Raw genomic sequence first — 17531 nt, 5'->3', positions numbered from 1 at the left:
TCTGCTGACGGTAAGCCCAGCCATCTTGTACGCCAACAAGGAAGGTGGCCCTTGTGTTTTTTGTTTTTTTTAGCCCAGGCACTATATATGGCCAATTCTGTCTCTGTGGCCCTGATTAGACTTGGTTTAAAAGTGTGTTGTTTATGTATTTTCCCACATATAATAAATATGGACAGATGATTCTCTTGTGATTCTTACATTAGGAATCTTAGAACAAGTTTACAGACACCACATGTTATTTTTATTAATTTAAACGGTTGTGCTTTATAGTCAAATGTTCTATTTGAAATCTAGAAACAACTCTATAAACGCAAATTATATTATCTCAGTAAAAGCAGAAAATGACGTATTCATGACCCAGTGGCTCACATTCACAAACTAAGCACACAGGTTAAAAAATCCTTAACAGCCTGTGGGTTTTACAATTTATTAGAAAGCATTTCAATATCTAGTAAGTTGCTTCAACAATGGAAACATAAAAAATGTGATAGAAGTAAAAGTGACAGCGAAATACAGCAAGACACTGAATTTACAGCAACTACTAATGGTGACTGTCTACATAGAATATTCATAAAGCGTTTTATCACAGTTGGAACTGTAAATAACTTCTTGGATGACATGATTAAATTATTTTTATTTGTACACTGGATGGCTATAACTGTGAGAAAAAAATTCCTACAAATGCAAAATGCCTGTTGATGGTGACCAAATGCTGCTTTCGCACCTCAGCAGAACCTTCTGTCTGCACTGTCTTCAGACCAGAGCTCCATCAGGAAGCTGTCCCAGCAGGGAACACATAGGAGATGACTGGTCTCAGAGACTTGCTAATTATGTTCCTGACCACTGTGTGTATGTTCTGTGAGGTTGATTTGCATTGAGTCATTCCTTTGTCCTTTTGTGTGAATTCAGCTGCTGAGCTGACTGGTTCAAAGACCATAACCTGGAAAACCTGGTCAGTCTGATTGACCCACTCTTGAGTGTAGTTCTGTTCTGCTGTGTGAGTTTCTCCCTCTTGCTGAATAAACTCACCATAACCAAGACTGTGAGCTGCCTTTTGCCGCCTAAACTTGCTTTACAGTTTTTGCCTTGACAATAACGTGTTCCCTAATAAAACACTGAAACCCCAATAGCACTGGTGCCTTAATTAACTTTCATTAACTGTTCTTAACAACCATTTTACTGTGAGATCAATAAAATATAAAAAAGAATAATGATAATAACAGTAGAGAGAGGGGAAAAACAATTTCATTTTGATCCTTGGAAATTAATAGGTCAAAAATGACAAGACATATTTTGACTTCTAACCGATTTGAATTTTGCAGTTTTCCTACTGAGCACATCTAATCTCAGTCTCTCTACAGGATGTTGGCCTCACAGGATCCAGGCTGCAGAATCTGAAGAGTGACAATGAGTTTAATTGCTCTTCTAAACCAGGGGTAGAACAAAGCATAGATCAGAGGGTTAAGACAGGAGTTAAAACAAAAGAGACATGGCACCAAGATTCCATATAAAGTGTTGATCATGTCTACTCCTGCAAGAGTGACACAGCAAAATGGGCAGTAACACATTAGAAACACAGCTACAAGAACACCAAGAGTCCTGGCTGCTTTCAGCTCAGACTTTCTTGATGTCACAGTCACTGAATGCTGCAGTGTAACAGCTGTAATGTGAGAGCGCATGGCACGAGCCTGAGACACAGCCACCACAAACACACTCACATACAGAACTATGATGACAGTAACTGGAGCAATGAAGCTCACAACAACATCAATGAATCCAAAAGCGTAGTCAAGGTGATACACACACTTTCCTTGGCAGGAAGTATATTTGTCATTTTGAAATGAATCATTTTTTACAAAGAAACTGCTGTAGAGAATAGAAGAAAACCAACACAGAAAAATACAAAGTTTCACATTTCCAACAGTGACTCTGGTTGGATAATGCAGAGGGTCACAAATAGTCACATAGCGGTCGACTGATATTAGAACCATGCTTCCAACTGAGGAACAGAGAGTGACAGTAGCTGTATACTTATACAGGGAACACAAGATATTACCTAAAAACCAGCAGGATGTCTTTCTGATAATTACACCAGGAAAAGTCACCAGGCCCACGAGGAAGTCGGAGACAGACATAGAGAGGAGAAGGAGGTTGGTGGGTTTGTGGAGCTGCCTGGAGACAGAGAAGAGCAAAGTCACACTTATTACAGCCACAACACAGAAAAAAGTGCTAAATATGAATTTATTAGATAAGGAGTCAGTGTAAAAGTAAAGCAATAAGTAGAATTTAATATGGAGCATATGTATATCTTACATGCATTCAATGATGAGCAGTCTATATATATATATATATATATGTGTGTGTGTGTGTCTGCGTTCAATCGTTTTTTTCTGCATACATATAAATATTACAAATTCAAAGTTGAAAAGGTGAAAAAGTTACTCTGCCTGAAGTGGGAGATCGAGATGATGACAAGCAGGTTTAGAGCCACAGTGAGCACAGAGAGAGACGACAGCAGAAAACGCAGAAACACAACTTCAGACCAAGAAATCAGTGGCTTCCTGCAGGAGGTGTTGAGGAGCTGTGGAAAGCAGAGCTCTGCTCCATCATGAACCTCCATCATCAGAGATGTGAAGAGAGCTGCAGCTGTAGCAGCTTTCTGACCACAACTCTGTCATACAACAGTTTTATCAGTGTGACACACACTTCATCAGTCCTCTGCTCTCAGTCTCTGCTGGGACCTCAAGTCCCTCCTTCATCACTCTTCGTATTACATCATTGTCTTCACCACATTCTCTGCACTTTACACTGCCTCAGTCTGAAGCCTTATCCCCTTTTATGATTCTCTTTTTAACTTGTTCAGTTTTAAGGGTTGAATTATTTGATTGCGCTTCTCTTTGCACCGATTTTATCTCCAATTCTCTCTATTTAATTCTAAAAAGGTTTGTTAAAGTGTCTTACCACTGATGTATCTTTAAATTGTGGTTGCATAAAGTCCCCTGCAGAGACAGAAGAGCCAGCAGAAGGACAACTATGTCTGTAAAAAGTCATTAATCAGACCTTTTTGACACTGCCATTCACATGACTAACAATCCCTAAGGGGGAACACTGAGGGCTCTGCATCATGATATTTGTGGGAAGTATTCAAAAAAGAAAGAAGGATGAATGCAGCTAGTTAGAGTAATTTGTAAGAGATTACATGTTTAAAATTTTTTCACATAATAAACAAAAAATAGGCATTGCCTAATATATTTTGACAGCACAAACTATGAGGTCATGGCTGCCACTAGCAGCCCTCCCCCATTTCTAAATACTGGGCTGGTAGCATTTTACGTGAGGACGGTCAGTGCTGGGGTAGCTGAGAGGAATACTTTGTTTGAAATCTTTGCAAATGTATTAAAATAAAAAAAAAATCACATAAATATAAGTATTCACAGCATTTGCTGTGAATACTTAGGTGACACTCTAAACTGAGCTCTGGTGCATCCGGTTACCACTGATCATCCTTGACATGTTTCTACAACTTGATTGAGTCCACCTATCGGACATTCAGTCGATTGGACATGATTTGGAAAAGCACACACCTGTCTATATAAGGTCCCACAGTAAACAGAGCATGTCCAAGCACAAACCAAGACATAAAGAACAAGGAATTGTCTGTAGACCTCAGAGACAGGATTGTATCAAGCCACAGATATGGGGAAGGGTACAGAAAAGTTTCTGCAGCATTGAAGGTCCCAATAATCACAGTGGCCTCCATCATCTATAAATGGAAGAAATTTGGAACCACCAGGACTTTTCCTACAGTGGGATAACCAAACTGAGCAATCAAGAGAGAAGGGCCTTAGTCAGGGAGGTGACCAAGAACCAGGTGATCACATCATTCTGTGGGGATGTTTTTCAGCGGCAGGAACTGGGAGACTAGTCAGGATGGAGGGAAATATGAATGCAACAATGTACAGAGACGTCCTTGATGAAAACCTACATAGCGCTGTGGACCTCAGACTGGGGCGACAGTTCATCTTTTAACAGGACATCCAACCTGATGGAGCTTGACAGGTGCTGTAAAGAAGAACTGGAGAAACTGCCCAAAAATAGGTGTCAAACCTTTAGCATCGTGCTCAAAAAGACTTGAGGCTGTAATTGGTGCTAAAGATGCTACAACAAAGTATTAAAATGTCTCAACATCTGATATGTCTTTTATGTTTTATTGTAAATGAAATATGTGTTGATCGGATTTGCAAATCCTTCCATTCTGTTTTTACTTATATTTTACACATCGTCCCAACTCTTTTGGAATTGGGGTTGTAGATAAGGTTCGGGTTAAAGTCAGTTTCTTGTCACAATCCCCAGCTTCACTTCCATTTCTGGGCTTTTATTTTGACATGCCTCCTGTTTGAACCTGTATTGAACCTGTTTGGGACCTTCGACCTGCTTGTTTCCCTTCACCCCTGTCTGGTATCGTAAGACTTACTACTCTACCTATATGGTTAAATACCCCTGCTCTGTTTCATGGTTCTGCCTTTGTCTGTTCCTTCTGGATACCTCTACCTCTTCCTTTACTTCTTGTCCTCTAGGTCTTTAAATCTCTGTCAGAGCTTGTTTCAAGGGCTTGCTCGCTTCCAGCTTGGAGACTCTGGGACCCATGGAGCTGGGGCACTCCCATTTGTCCAATGAAGAGAGAGAGATGCCTTAGAGAGAATTTGTGCCTACCTCAGCCACCGGTCTATCTCATGCCCAGTAAAACGACGGGGCAGGTTGGGAGGATGCTGCTGAGCCAATCTCTGACATCACCACCAGCCTTCCGCCCTCTCATTCCAGCTCAGGTCAGTGTCAGTTCTATTCGCAGGCTTGTTTCAGTTTTCAGTGATTCAGGCTCCAATGCTAATTTCATTGATTGCCATTTTGCTCAGAAAATCAGTGTGGAAGTAATTCCCTTATCTCTGTTTTTCAGTTGCACTCCATCAATTATAAGTATCTACATCAGGTTTCCCAAAAGACTATTTGGAATCTGTATCACTACTCGTGATCCATTCCCTCACCACCCATTGGTACTAAGAATCCGCACTCGGACTGGAGGAGGGAAAGATTCTGGAGCCGGGGACCTCATGTTATGAGTCCTGTCTGTGTTTAGACTCTATGCCTCCTGTGTCTAATTCTGGAGAGTCTGAATCTGTTTTGCCTGATCTATCCAAAATACCAGAAACACTGTATATTTAGATCTGGTTTACTGAAAGTTTTCAATAAGCAACATCTCTAACTCCACATAGACCCTATGGTTATGCTATAGATCTCATTCCCAGCGCTACACCACCCCAAGGCCAACCTTTTCCCCCTGAGCAGAAGGAAATGAAGACATGCATCACAGAAGCACTGGACGCCAAGGTACCTCCATCACCTTACCTCCATAAAAGCAAAGTTTGAATGGAATACTCAAGCAGAACAAGCCTTCACTCAACTTAAAGAGACTTTCTCTATGGCCACCCATCCAGACTCTCCCAGACCTCACTAAACAGTTTTTGATACAGATGGATGCTTTCCGATAATGGGGTTGGGGCCTTCCTGTCCCAGGGGTTTGATCAGTATCAGAACAATCACCCATGTGCCTTCTTTTCATCACCACTTTTGTCTGTAACAAATGATACCGAACTTTATGCCCAGCAGACCTTAGCATGTCAGGTCAGGCCACACCTGCTCTAGCCTCATCACCCTCAACACAACACCTCGTTCCCTCTATGAAGCACTTCAGGAGCCTTTGGACTAAAACCACCAAACTCAGGAACAGCTTCTTTCCCACAGCTGTTACATTACTGAACTCTGCCAACCGCTAACCCCTCACACCACTAAACATCTCCCCTCCTCGTCTGTTTTGCACATACAAACATCGAACTGTATCGATCTCACACACTGGTCCAAATCCTCATTTATTTCATTCATTCATGTACTGAACATTACGCATTAACTTTATATACTGCACTGTAACTGTTGTGTATTCTGTTATTCTGTTGTTACCTGTGAAAACAGGTGTCCCTGTGCAAGATGTCCCTAGTGTCTGCTACCTTCTTGTGTGCGAATCAATGACATGATATGAAAGTGGCCTGTTGCCTCCTTAATGAACTGCCAGATATTCCCAGAGATACAGCTGCTTATCACCCTGCTGCTGTTGATGCACATTCTCCCATCTTTACTTACTCAACTTAGGCTGGTTTACACAGAAACCCTAGTATGTGCAGCAAATATGGTCTCACGTGAATCTCGTGACAAAACAATAATAGTGTAGTATCAAGTATCAAGGAGTAAGATGACTTCCAGTTTTTACTTTTTATCGTGTTCGGTATTAGCTATTAAGTACTTATGTTTTTCTGTGTTTTCTGTAGAAATTGGTTTGTAGCCATGCACAAAAACTGGTAAGTGGTTTTTGGTGTACAGACTCAAAAAAATGGACCTGAATGTAGAAAAAACACTTTGGGTTACATTTAGGAACATGTAGTATAAGTGACTCTTGAGCTGACAAACAGGCAGCGTAGTAACACCAACTAACTTCATGTCCTCTCTCACTACATCCATAATCTCTTCATCTACATGGTCATAAACATTAAATACTCTATGTTGCCATACTGCTGCACTTTCATTCCTTTCAGACCAACAATATAATTATTTACCGTTTTGTGAATGTGCCTGACTATCTGCAATAACCTAAGACTTTTGGTGGTATTTGTTCTGGCCGAACATAAAACACAGTATTACAAATACTTCAATTTCAATGCCTATAAAAAGTATTAACCCCTTGTAAGTAGTTATCAATTAAATCTTGGAAAATATCCAGATATAATTTTTTGTCAATATTGCACACCCCTTCTTTAGGTAGTTGGAAACTGACAATACAGTACAACAACTACTGGGTTTTTGAAATAAGAGTAAGTAAGTGTTTTTTTATATTCATATAATATCATCATCATAAACTACATAATGAACAGATCTCATTTCAGTAACACAGTCTCTCTACAGGACGTTGGCCTCACAGGATCCAGGCTGCAGAATCTGAAGAGTGACAATGAGTTTAACAGCTCTTCTAAACCAGGGGTAGAACAAGGCATAAATCAGAGGGTTTAGACAGGAGTTAAAACAATAGAAACAAATCGAAAAGGTTCCATAGGAAGTTTTGAGCATGTTCCCACCTGCAAAAGAAACACAGTAATATGGACAGAAACAGATAAGAAACACAGCTACAAGAACACCAAGAGTCCTGGCTGCTTTCAGCTCAGACTTTCTTGATGTCACAGTCACTGAATGCTGCAGTGTAACAGCTGTAATGTGAGAGCGCATGGCACGAGCCTGAGACACAGCCACCACAAACACTCTCACATACAGAACTACGATGACAGTAACTGGAATAATAAAGGTCACAAAAACATCAACGACTCCTACAGCATAGTCAATGTAAAACACACATTTCCCATAGCAGGACACATACTTGTCCGTTTGAAACAGGTCATTCTTTACAAATAGGCTGCTATACAAGTTTGCACAGAGCCAACACAGAAAATTCCACAGTTTTACTCTTCCTACAGTGATTCTGGTTGTGTAAAGCATGGGATCACAAATAGTCACGTAGCGATCCACTGATATAAGAACCACGTTTCCTACTGAGGAACAGAGAGTGACAGTGGTAACGTACTTATACAGAGAACAAATGAGGTCGCCGAGGAACCAGCAGGATGTCTTTCTGAGAATTACACCAGGAAAGGTCACCAGGCCCACGAGGAAGTCGGAGACAGACAGAGAGAGGAGGAGCAGGTTGGTGGGTTTGTGGAGCTGCCTGGAGGAAGCAAAGAGCATAACTAGAATTATTCGTGCAAAAATTGATTCAATTTAAGTTAAACCTAAAACAAAGCATATTTATGCATCACACTAATCAAATGTTAATTTTCAAGAGCAAATGCATTATCAAAGTTATTTTTCTCTGGAACAGTCTAGCTTCATACTTCTAAAACACAAAGCAAAGCTTCTAATGAGACGTGAAACTCTGCCTGAAGTGTGAGATCGAGATGATGACGAGCAGGTTTAGAGCCACAGTGAGGACAGAGACAGAAGAGAGGAGGAAGCGCAGAATCACAGCTTCAGACAAAGAAGTAATTGGTTTCCTGCAGGAGGTGTTGAGGAGCTGTGGAAAGCAGAGCTCTGCTCCATCATGTACCTCCATCATCAGAGATGTGAAGAGAGCTGCAGCTGTAGCAGCTTTCTGACCACAACTCAGTCATACAACAGTTTTATCTGTGTGACACACACTTCATCAGTCCTCTGCACTCAGTCTCTGCTGGGACCTCACGTCCCTCCTTCACTCTACATATCACACCTTCATTATCCTCATCATCCTTTTCTCTCCACCCCTTCATACTCATACTGTTATTCTTTTCTTGTCTCCTTTCTCCTATCCCATTTCTTTTTTTTTTCTTTTGTTTGTTTACAATTTACGGGTCTGTTCTTGCCATTGGTTTTGTTCACGTGTATTTTCTACAAACTACACACAAAGCAGCATTGGCTCGCCATTTTCACACCACTTTTGCTCATCACAGATGATCTCTTCTTGTGCACTGCTTCACTAAGCAACTAGTCAGAGTAGCATGAAGCCTTCACACTAAAAAGGTCAACGGATTTCGTCTCGTCTCTTCAGGAATTGCCACAGTGGAACATGTTCCACAAGTCGATTTGTGTTTTTACGCTGGATACCCTTCCTGCTGAAACCCATTTTATCTGGGCTCGCGACAGGCACCAGGTTGGCCCCTTTTGGCCTGGCGGCAACTCGCAGTCTTCATCCCAACACCATGTTCTACCACTGAGCCACCAGGCTCCCATTCTGTTATGTTCACACTGATTTTCTATCATAAATATCTAAAAAGTGTGGCATGTGTTTGTATTCAGCCCCCTCAGTCAATACATTGTAAAACCTCCTTTCGCTGCAATTCCAGCTTCAAGTCTTTTGGGGGTTGTCTCCACCAGCTTTGCACATCTAGAGAATGAAACCTTTGCCCATTCGTCTTTGCAAAATAGCTAAAGCTCAGTCAAATTGGATGGAGAGTGTCTGTGAACAGCAAATTACATAATTGGACTTAGGTCTGGACTTTGAGTGGGTCATTCTAACACATGATTATGCTTTGATCTGAACCATTCCATTGTAGCTCTGGCTGTGTGTTTAGGGTCATTGTCCTGCTAAAAGGTGAACCTCTGTCCCAGTGAGCTGTTCTTATCACTCTTCCATAAAGGCCAGATTTGCACGACTAATAGTTGTCCTGTAGACAGATTCATCCACCTGAGCTGTGGATCTCTGCAGGTCCTCCAGAGTGACCATGGGCCTTTTGGCTGCTTCTCTGATTAATACTCTGCTTGCCCGGCCTGTCGGTATAGGGGAAGGGCCATGTCTTGGTAGGATTGCAACTGTCTCGCACACTTTCCATTTTCAGATTATAGATTGCAGTGCCATGTGAGATGTTCAAAGCTTGGGATATTTTTTTATAACCTAACGCTCTTTTAAGCTTGTCCAAAACTTTATCCCTGACTTCATGATGCTGTTTCTTTACTAATGCTGTCCAACAAACCTCTGGGGACTTCACAGAAAAGGTGCATTTATATCCAAAGGTTGAATCATGTCAACTGGACTTCTTTTAATTTGTTAGAAAGGTTTCGCTGTTTATCCAAGCAGCTTCTTCAGTCTGCATAAAGCGCCTGGGGAACCCAGTTATATGCTCCAGAATAGACTTTGTGTATTTATGCAGAGATTAAATTACACACAGGTGGACTCTTTACTATTTAGGTGACTTCTGAAGGCAGCTGGTTTCACTGGATTTTCGTTAGTGGTATCAGAGTAAAGCGGGCTGAATACAAACGCACTGCACACTTTTCAGATATTTATTTGTAAAATGTTTGAAAACTATTTATCATTTTCCTTTTACTTCAAAATTATTTGTCACTTTGTGTTGGTCTATCACATAAAATTTCCAATAAAATACGTTTACATCTGTGGTTGTAATGTGACAAAATGTGGAAAAGTTCAAGGGGATTGAATACTTTTGGAAGCCACTGTATACTGAAGACCTGGCTGAAGATTAAACACTTATGAAGTAGATCATATGTTTCACTAAGAGCTTTAGATTTATAAACAAAAGAATATAAAATGAACTTACAGCAGACAAAGGAAAAATAAAACAAAAACAAAATGCTCACTACATAATGTAGAAGGAAATTAACAATTTAGAAAACTAACTAAAGACTACTCACTCCAATTACTAACTAACAGAACAAATTCCAAGACTGACTAATGCACTGAGAAGGTTACCAAGCTGGTGGTCGGGAAAACAAATGAGAATAGGGACAACAGGATACATGGGGAGACACACTAGCAATGAACAATGGAAACGAAAGTCCTAATAAAACAAAAACAGATGGGTGATTTGAATCAGGTGTATTGAACGGTGCCAGCCGAGGAACGAAAAGCCAAGAGGGACTGGAGACAGACTGGGATGGAACTGAATGGTGGGAAGCCTCAGCTGGCGGGGAGGAGAACTGCGGGATGACAGAGACAGAAGATGAAAAAGCGCCTTTCCTCTGGACCGTAACCTTCCCAGTGAACCAGGTAATGCACGCCTATCCCACGACCTCTGGACCAGAGGATGCTGTTGACCGAACAGGCTGGAGCCTCATCGATGACCCGGGCTGGCAAGGAGGTTGGTGGAGTGGAGAATCTCGAACTGGCTTTACAAAGGAAACATGGAACACTCATTATGCTCAGTAGGCTGAACTTAACAGCAACGGGGTTGATTATTTTGGAGACGGTAAAGGGGCCTACAAACCGGGGTGCCAACTTCTTATTTTCCACCTTCAGTGGAAGGTTTGTCCAAAAGCCACACCTTGTCTCCCACCTTTTACTGAGGAGCGGGGGACCTCTTTTTGTTGGCATACTGGGCTGACCTCTGTTGTCCCCTCACTCAAACCCAAGTTTTATGGCGCTCACTGAAACAGTGGCGGCTGATAACCTTAAGTTGCTTCAAATGGGGTGCATCCTAATGAAAATCAAGGTAGAGAGTTATGTGCATACTCCACCCAGGCGAGCTGTTAGGCCCAGGTGGAAGGATTATGGCCCTACATGAGATGGGGCTGGAGGTTGAGGAACTGTCTGCCAGGCTTCAGGTAAAAGCCCTTGATAATCACGTCACTCACCACATCCAGTTTATTACGAAACCTGTAAACTTTTAATATGAATCTTCCTTATTCTCTTTTTCATTATTTCCTACACAATCTAGGGTCCTGGACTGAGTGCAGCCACTTCACTTCGCTGAGCCAATGATAAGTTGCAGTCTGTGCTGGTCCATGACAGAGGAGGCAGTGCATCAGAGGGCGACAGAGCATGTTGAGCCTCTTCTCATCGCTATGGCAACATACACTGACTTCTACCGTTCTGGCATTTGTTTAAGATGCACAGTATTTAAGCTGACTTTAATATTTACCCACTCACACAGTTGGTGAGCTGGTGTTCTGCACCAATTGCAGGTCCCGTGTTTGTCTTTTCATATGTCATCGTTTAACAGCTTATCCTGTTAAAGATCATTGGTATGTGCTGCTGACATGGGGCAGGAGGCAGAGTTCCGACGGCCAAAGGGACAGACAACCTATTAGGTTCACATTTACACCTACAGGCAGCTTAGTGTTACTAATTCAGCTCCATTACCCAAAGTGAACCCACAAAAACATAAGAGGAACATGCAAAGTCCTTCTACTGAACTATTACTGCAGTTAAACTGAACTATGAACCTGACTTAAAGAGAGATTCAGCTTCTATCGTTATCTATTCACAATCACTGAGTTTCCCCTTAAGTTATGTCTTAAACCAGTTTCTTTTAGACATTCAGATATCATTCAGCACTACTCTACTTAAATGTCTTCTTGTTTTATCATCTCTCTTTTTCATTTTTTCTCATTATAGTCCACTGTGTTTCTGTGCATATTAGATAATGACAATAAATCGTATTGAATCTTCAATAATACATTTTTATTCTCAGTCTCTCACAGTCTCTCTACATTACGTTGGCCTCAAAGGATCCAGGCTGCAGAATCTGAAGAGTGACAATGAGTTTAACAGCTCTTCTAAACCAGGGGTAGAACAAGGCATAAATCAGAGGGTTTAGACAGGAGTTAAAACAATAGAGGCAGAAGATAAAGGTTCCATATGAAGTGTTTAGCAAGTTTGGTTCTGCAAAATAGACACAGTAAAAAGGACAGTAACACATTAGAAACACAGCTACAAGAACACCAAGAGTCCTGGCTGCTTTCAGCTCAGACTTTCTTGATGTCACAGTCACTGAATGCTGCAGTGTAACAGCTGTAATGTGAGAGCGCATGGCACGAGCCTGAGACACAGCCACCACAAACACTCTCAGATTCAGAACGATGATGACAGTAACTGGAATAATAAAGGTCACAAAAACATCAACAGTTCCTAAAATGTAGTCAACATGAGACAAACATTTTCCATAACAGGATGTTTCCTTGTCTTTTTGATATGTGTCATCCTTTACAAAGAGGCTGCTGTAGAGAATCGAACAGAACCAACACAGTAAAATGCAAAGTTTTACTTTTCTCAGTGACTCTGGTGGGATAATACAGAGGGTCACATATGGCCACATATCGGTCAACTGATATGAGAACCATGTTTCTGAGGAACAGACACAGACAATGCCAAAATATGTATTAAGGGAACACATAAGTTCACCAAGAAACCAGCAGGATGTTTTTTTGAGGATTTCACCAGGAAAGAACACAAGGCCCACAATGAAGTCTGACACAGACAGAGAGAGGAGGAGGAGGTTAGTGGGTTTGTGGAGTGTCCTGGAGGAAGAGGAGAAAACAATTACACTTATTAGAAACATCAATAATTAGGAATTAAAGATTAATGGCCAGACAGAATTGTAGTTAAAGTGGAGCAAAGTATCAAAAAGTGTTTTGTATGCAAACAGTAAAAATGTGATGATTTGTCTTCTTTACTTCTGTAATGTGTAATTGCATATTATTAAAACTTATAAAAAATAACAGGTTGTAAAAAGAAATGAAACTGCCTGAAGTGGGAGATTGAGATAATGATGAGCAGGTTTAGAGCCACAGTGAGGACAGAAAGAGACGACAGCAAAAAACCCAGAAACACAACTTCAGACCAAGAAATCAGTGGCTTCCTGCAGGATGTGTTGAGGAGCTGTGGAAAGCAGCGCTCTGCTCCATCATGTACCTCCATCATCAGAGATGTGAAGAGATCTGGAGCTGTAGCAGCTTTCTGACCACAACTCTGTCATACAACAGTTTTATCTGTGTGACACACACTTCATCAGTCCTCTGCTCTCAGTCTCTGCTGGGACGTCATGTCCCTCCTCCATCACTTTGTATTACACCTGCATTCTCATCAGATTCTCTGTATCAGATTCTCCTCACTACACTGCCATGTTTACTTACTTGTTCAATTACTTTTGAGCATTATTTTCCTTGTCTTTGCATTTGTACACCTTCGATGGTCCCTAATTCCCTACTTTCAGGATGCCCCAGTAACTCCCTAAAGAGCCTGCAATTAATCCAAAATGCTGCAGCAAGAGTGCTGACTGGAACTAGCAAGAGAGATCATATTTCAACTTCACTAGCTTCTCTCCATTGGCTTCCCATTAAATTTAGAATAGAATCTAAAACCCTGTTTCTTACATATAAAGCTCTGAATGTTCAGGTTCCATCATATATAGAAGATCTCATAGCACCATATCATCCCAGTAGACCACTTCGCTCTCAGAATGCAGGCCTACTTGTGGTTCCCAGAATTTCCAAAAGTAGAATGGGAGGCAGAGCCTTTAGCTATCAAGCTCCTCTCTTGTGGAACCAGCTCCCAGTTCAGATTCGGGAAGCAGACACCCTCTCTACTTTTAAGTCTAGGCTTAAAACCTTCCTCTTAGATAAAGCTAGTTATGGTTAGTTATAGTTATGCTGCTATAGGTTTAGACTGCTGGGGGACCCACCCCCCGATGCACTGAGCTCTTTTCCTCCTCTTGTCCCTCTCTCCTCTCCTCTCACCCCACAATTGTCACCACTGTATGTCATTAACTCTGTGTGTTTTCTCCCGTAGTTGTCTTTGTCTTTCTCTGTCCCCCTCTCTGTGTCCCTTTCTGGAGGTGTCCCCCGGCTTTGAAGCTGTGTGTCTTCCAGCGTGCAGCTACTGGTCCTACCAATCTTCCCGATGTTTTGTCGCTGGAAGTTTCGTCCGTTAAAGGGAGTTGTTCCTCTCCACTGTTGCCTATGGCTTTGCTCCAAGGGGAATTGTTGGGTTCTCTTTATTCATCTACATAATCTTGGCTTTATTCTGTAAAGTGCCCTGAGATGACTTTGTTGTGAATTGGCGCTAGATAAATAAATTTGAATTGAATTGAATTAAAAGGGCCTCAGACTTGCAGGTGCTGACTCTCATTCCAGCTGACTCACCTTTGACTGCAAACTGCCCAAGGACGTGTTGAAGGTGACAATCTGATGAAACCAGCAGAATCCAAATTAAAAGCAAAAACTGATCATCCTGAGGTCTCCAAACCTCAGAAGCAAGGTGCCTTGAAAACACGATCGGTGAGAAGGGACATGCTGGTGAAGGCGAACAATGAGCACTGTAACCCACAGGGACATGGTTATATGTCTTTTTCATATCCACAAGTCACAAGTGGACTGCATGGACAATCTCTGCAGTGCCCGGAAAGTGAGCAGTGCAATACCCGGTCGATTGGAGTTTACCATCCAGTTCTCTTTTCAAATATGGGAAACGCGACTCCCATCTGCCAGGTCATGTGCACTATCCCCATCACACACAACGCTGAAGAGGTGTATTAGCCAAAAAAGCCCGGGAATGTCCAAAACATTCAGCCTTTCAGGGGAATTTTATTCATACCTGGTGCTTAGCCAGAACTACATCAGAATCTGCCATAGGTAAAGTCTCATCTCATTCAGATGTTCCCAGTTTACATTCTCTACACATTCAATGCTTATCAGATAAATCCAAAACCCTCCCCTCCCATCTGATCCAAACCATCACCACACGATGATCAGTTGACACCTCTGGTCCTCACTTCACACGAGTGACCCAAACATTCAGCCTCAGAATGGTTCCCTCCGACTCCTGGGAAATGAAAATCCAAGTCCATAGAGCCAGCCTAAGGTTTTCTGGATAACTCTTAATCTGGTCCTGTCTTGTGGCCACTTTGTCTAAAGAGTTGATAAAGACCTTTTGCCTTTGTCAATGTTTTAAAATGCTGCCCTAAAGGGTCTGAATTGCCTTAACATTATACAGTCGTCTGATATAATCAAAAGCAAAATCTCAGCGCAAGATCTAATTTTTAACACAAACAATTTTTACCCAAATATTTTGGAAGAGGACACATGAAAAAAGTCATACATTGGAGCTTCAAATGTGTTTTTAATAACTTTTGGACAGGTCTAAGTGCCAAAATTCAGACTGATGGACATTACCCATGAGTCCAATCCATTCAATTCATTGTGAGTTTTAGTGCCTGTATTGTTGAAAGTATGATTCGTTTATGAAATGACTGAAGTGATGCTTTTAACACACAGTCATCCACTATCATTTGCTGGTGAAGTAACTTCTGAGAACAACTGTATGCAATGTACTTTCACCTGGTAATCTGTGGAAATATAAATGATATCTGAGTAGAACCTTTCCAGGCTTTCAACTTTATAGGCTGTTACCCCCTTATTCCCTACTCTTCATCTTTCGTAACCATCTCAAGTCCTGTTGCATAAGCTACATGTGTGGTATGTGGTGGCTTAGAAGTCTCTGAAAAACAAGAAACTTTCTAAGATTATATTAATAAATGACAAGCACTGAACACAACATTTGATACAGGGCTTGGTGTGGGAACAGAAAAACATGATCTGTAGCTATACAAAATAACACAGTTGTGTGTTATGTTATATGCTAGTTCATCAGTGAATAAAAGCTATGGAAGCAAATCCCCATCATCTAACTAAAAGTCAAGTATAAATCTCAGGACTATCATTAACTGAAAATGTGTCCCAGCAGATCCACTTTATTACCAACATATTCAGGGATTATCTCAGTCTGTCTACAGTCTCTCTACAGTATGTTGGCCTCACGGGATCCAGGCTGCAGAATCTGAAGAGTGACAATGAGTTTAACAGCTCTTCTAAACCAGGGGTAGAACAAAGCATAAATCAGAGGGTTTAGACAGGAGTTTAAACAAAAGAGACATGGCACCAAGATTCCATATGAACTACTGAGTATGTTTCCCGCTGCAAAGGAGACACAGTAATATGGACAGAAACACATTAGAAACACAGCTACAAGAACACCAAGAGTCCTGGCTGCTTTCAGCTCAGACTTTCTTGATGTCACAGTCACTGAATGCTGCAGTGTAACAGCTGTAATGTGAGAGCGCATGGCACGAGCCTGAGACACAGCCACCACAAACACTCTCACATACAGAACTACGATGACAGTAACTGGAATAATAAAGGTCACAAAAATATCAACAGTTCCTAAAGTGTAGTCAATGAAAAACACACATTTTCCCAAGCAAGAAACATAAACGTCTTTCTGAAATGGGTTATTTGTTACAAAGAAACTGCTGTAGAGGTTTGAACAGAGCCAACACAGAGAAATGCAAAGTTTCACTCTTCTCACAGTGACTCTGGTTGGATAATGCAGAGGGTCACAAATAGTCACATAGCGGTCGACTGATATTAGAACCATGTTTCCAACTGAGGAACCGAGAGAGATAGTGGCAATGTACTTATACAGGAAACAGATGAAGTCACCAAGATACCAGCAGGATGTTTTTCTGAGAATTACACCAGGAAAGATCACAAGGCCTACGATGAAGTCTGAGACCGAGAGAGAGAGGAGGAGGAGGTTGGTGGGTTTGTGGAGCTGCCTGGAGGCAGAGAACAGAAGAAAAACAACATTTAAATGCAGTTATGAAAAGTGAAAAATGTAATTACAAATGCTTTTCAAACAATAACTGGAGTAAATTTAGGTTTCACCTAAATCATTTATGAGAGATCATATACATGAAAGTTATTTCTTCTGCTAAAATCTGTCTTCATTCTTATAAATCATAAAGCTTGTTAATTCTAACGAGAAGCAAAACTTTGCCTGAAGTGAGAGATTGAGATGATGACGAGCAGGTTTAGAGCCACAGTGAGGACAGAGACAGGAGACATAAGAAAAGGCAGAGTCACAGCGTCAGACGAAGAAATCAGTGGCTTCCTGCAGGAGGTGTTGAGGAGCTGTGGAAAGCAGAGCTCTGCTCCATCAAGTACCTCCATCATCAGAGATGTGAAGAGAGCTGCAGCTGTAGCAGCTTTCTGACCACAACTCTGTCATACAACAGTTTTATCTGTGTGACACACACTTCATCAGTCCTCTGCTCTCAGTCTCTGCTGGGACCTCATGTCCCTCCTTCATTACTCTGTATTACATCATCGTCTTC

General features: G+C 41.5%; 2 protein-coding genes across 2 annotated transcripts; both read right to left on the bottom strand.

The window, feature by feature from the left end:
• Positions 1 to 415: 415 nt before the first annotated feature.
• LOC137133587 (trace amine-associated receptor 6-like) lies at positions 416 to 7956 on the bottom strand. The gene is made up of 2 exons (XM_067517358.1): positions 7679 to 7956; positions 416 to 2172 (listed from the first exon to the last, which is right to left on the bottom strand). The coding sequence occupies exons 1-2, from the start codon at positions 7837 to 7839 to the stop codon at positions 1356 to 1358; spliced, it is 978 nt and encodes a 325-aa protein (XP_067373459.1). The 5' UTR covers positions 7840 to 7956; the 3' UTR covers positions 416 to 1355.
• Positions 7957 to 13794: 5838 nt separating this feature from the next.
• LOC137132906 (trace amine-associated receptor 13c-like) lies at positions 13795 to 17008 on the bottom strand (the record flags this gene model as incomplete). The annotated part of the gene is made up of 1 exon (XM_067515924.1): positions 13795 to 17008. A coding segment is annotated over one exon (852 nt), but the record flags the coding sequence as incomplete, so codon positions are not given.
• Positions 17009 to 17531: the final 523 nt, after the last annotated feature.

Source organism: Channa argus, chromosome 9 (assembly GCF_033026475.1).
Source record: "Channa argus isolate prfri chromosome 9, Channa argus male v1.0, whole genome shotgun sequence".
Classification (NCBI taxonomy): Eukaryota; Metazoa; Chordata; class Actinopteri; order Anabantiformes; family Channidae; genus Channa; species Channa argus.
This window is presented reverse-complemented; position numbering and strand designations above follow the sequence as displayed.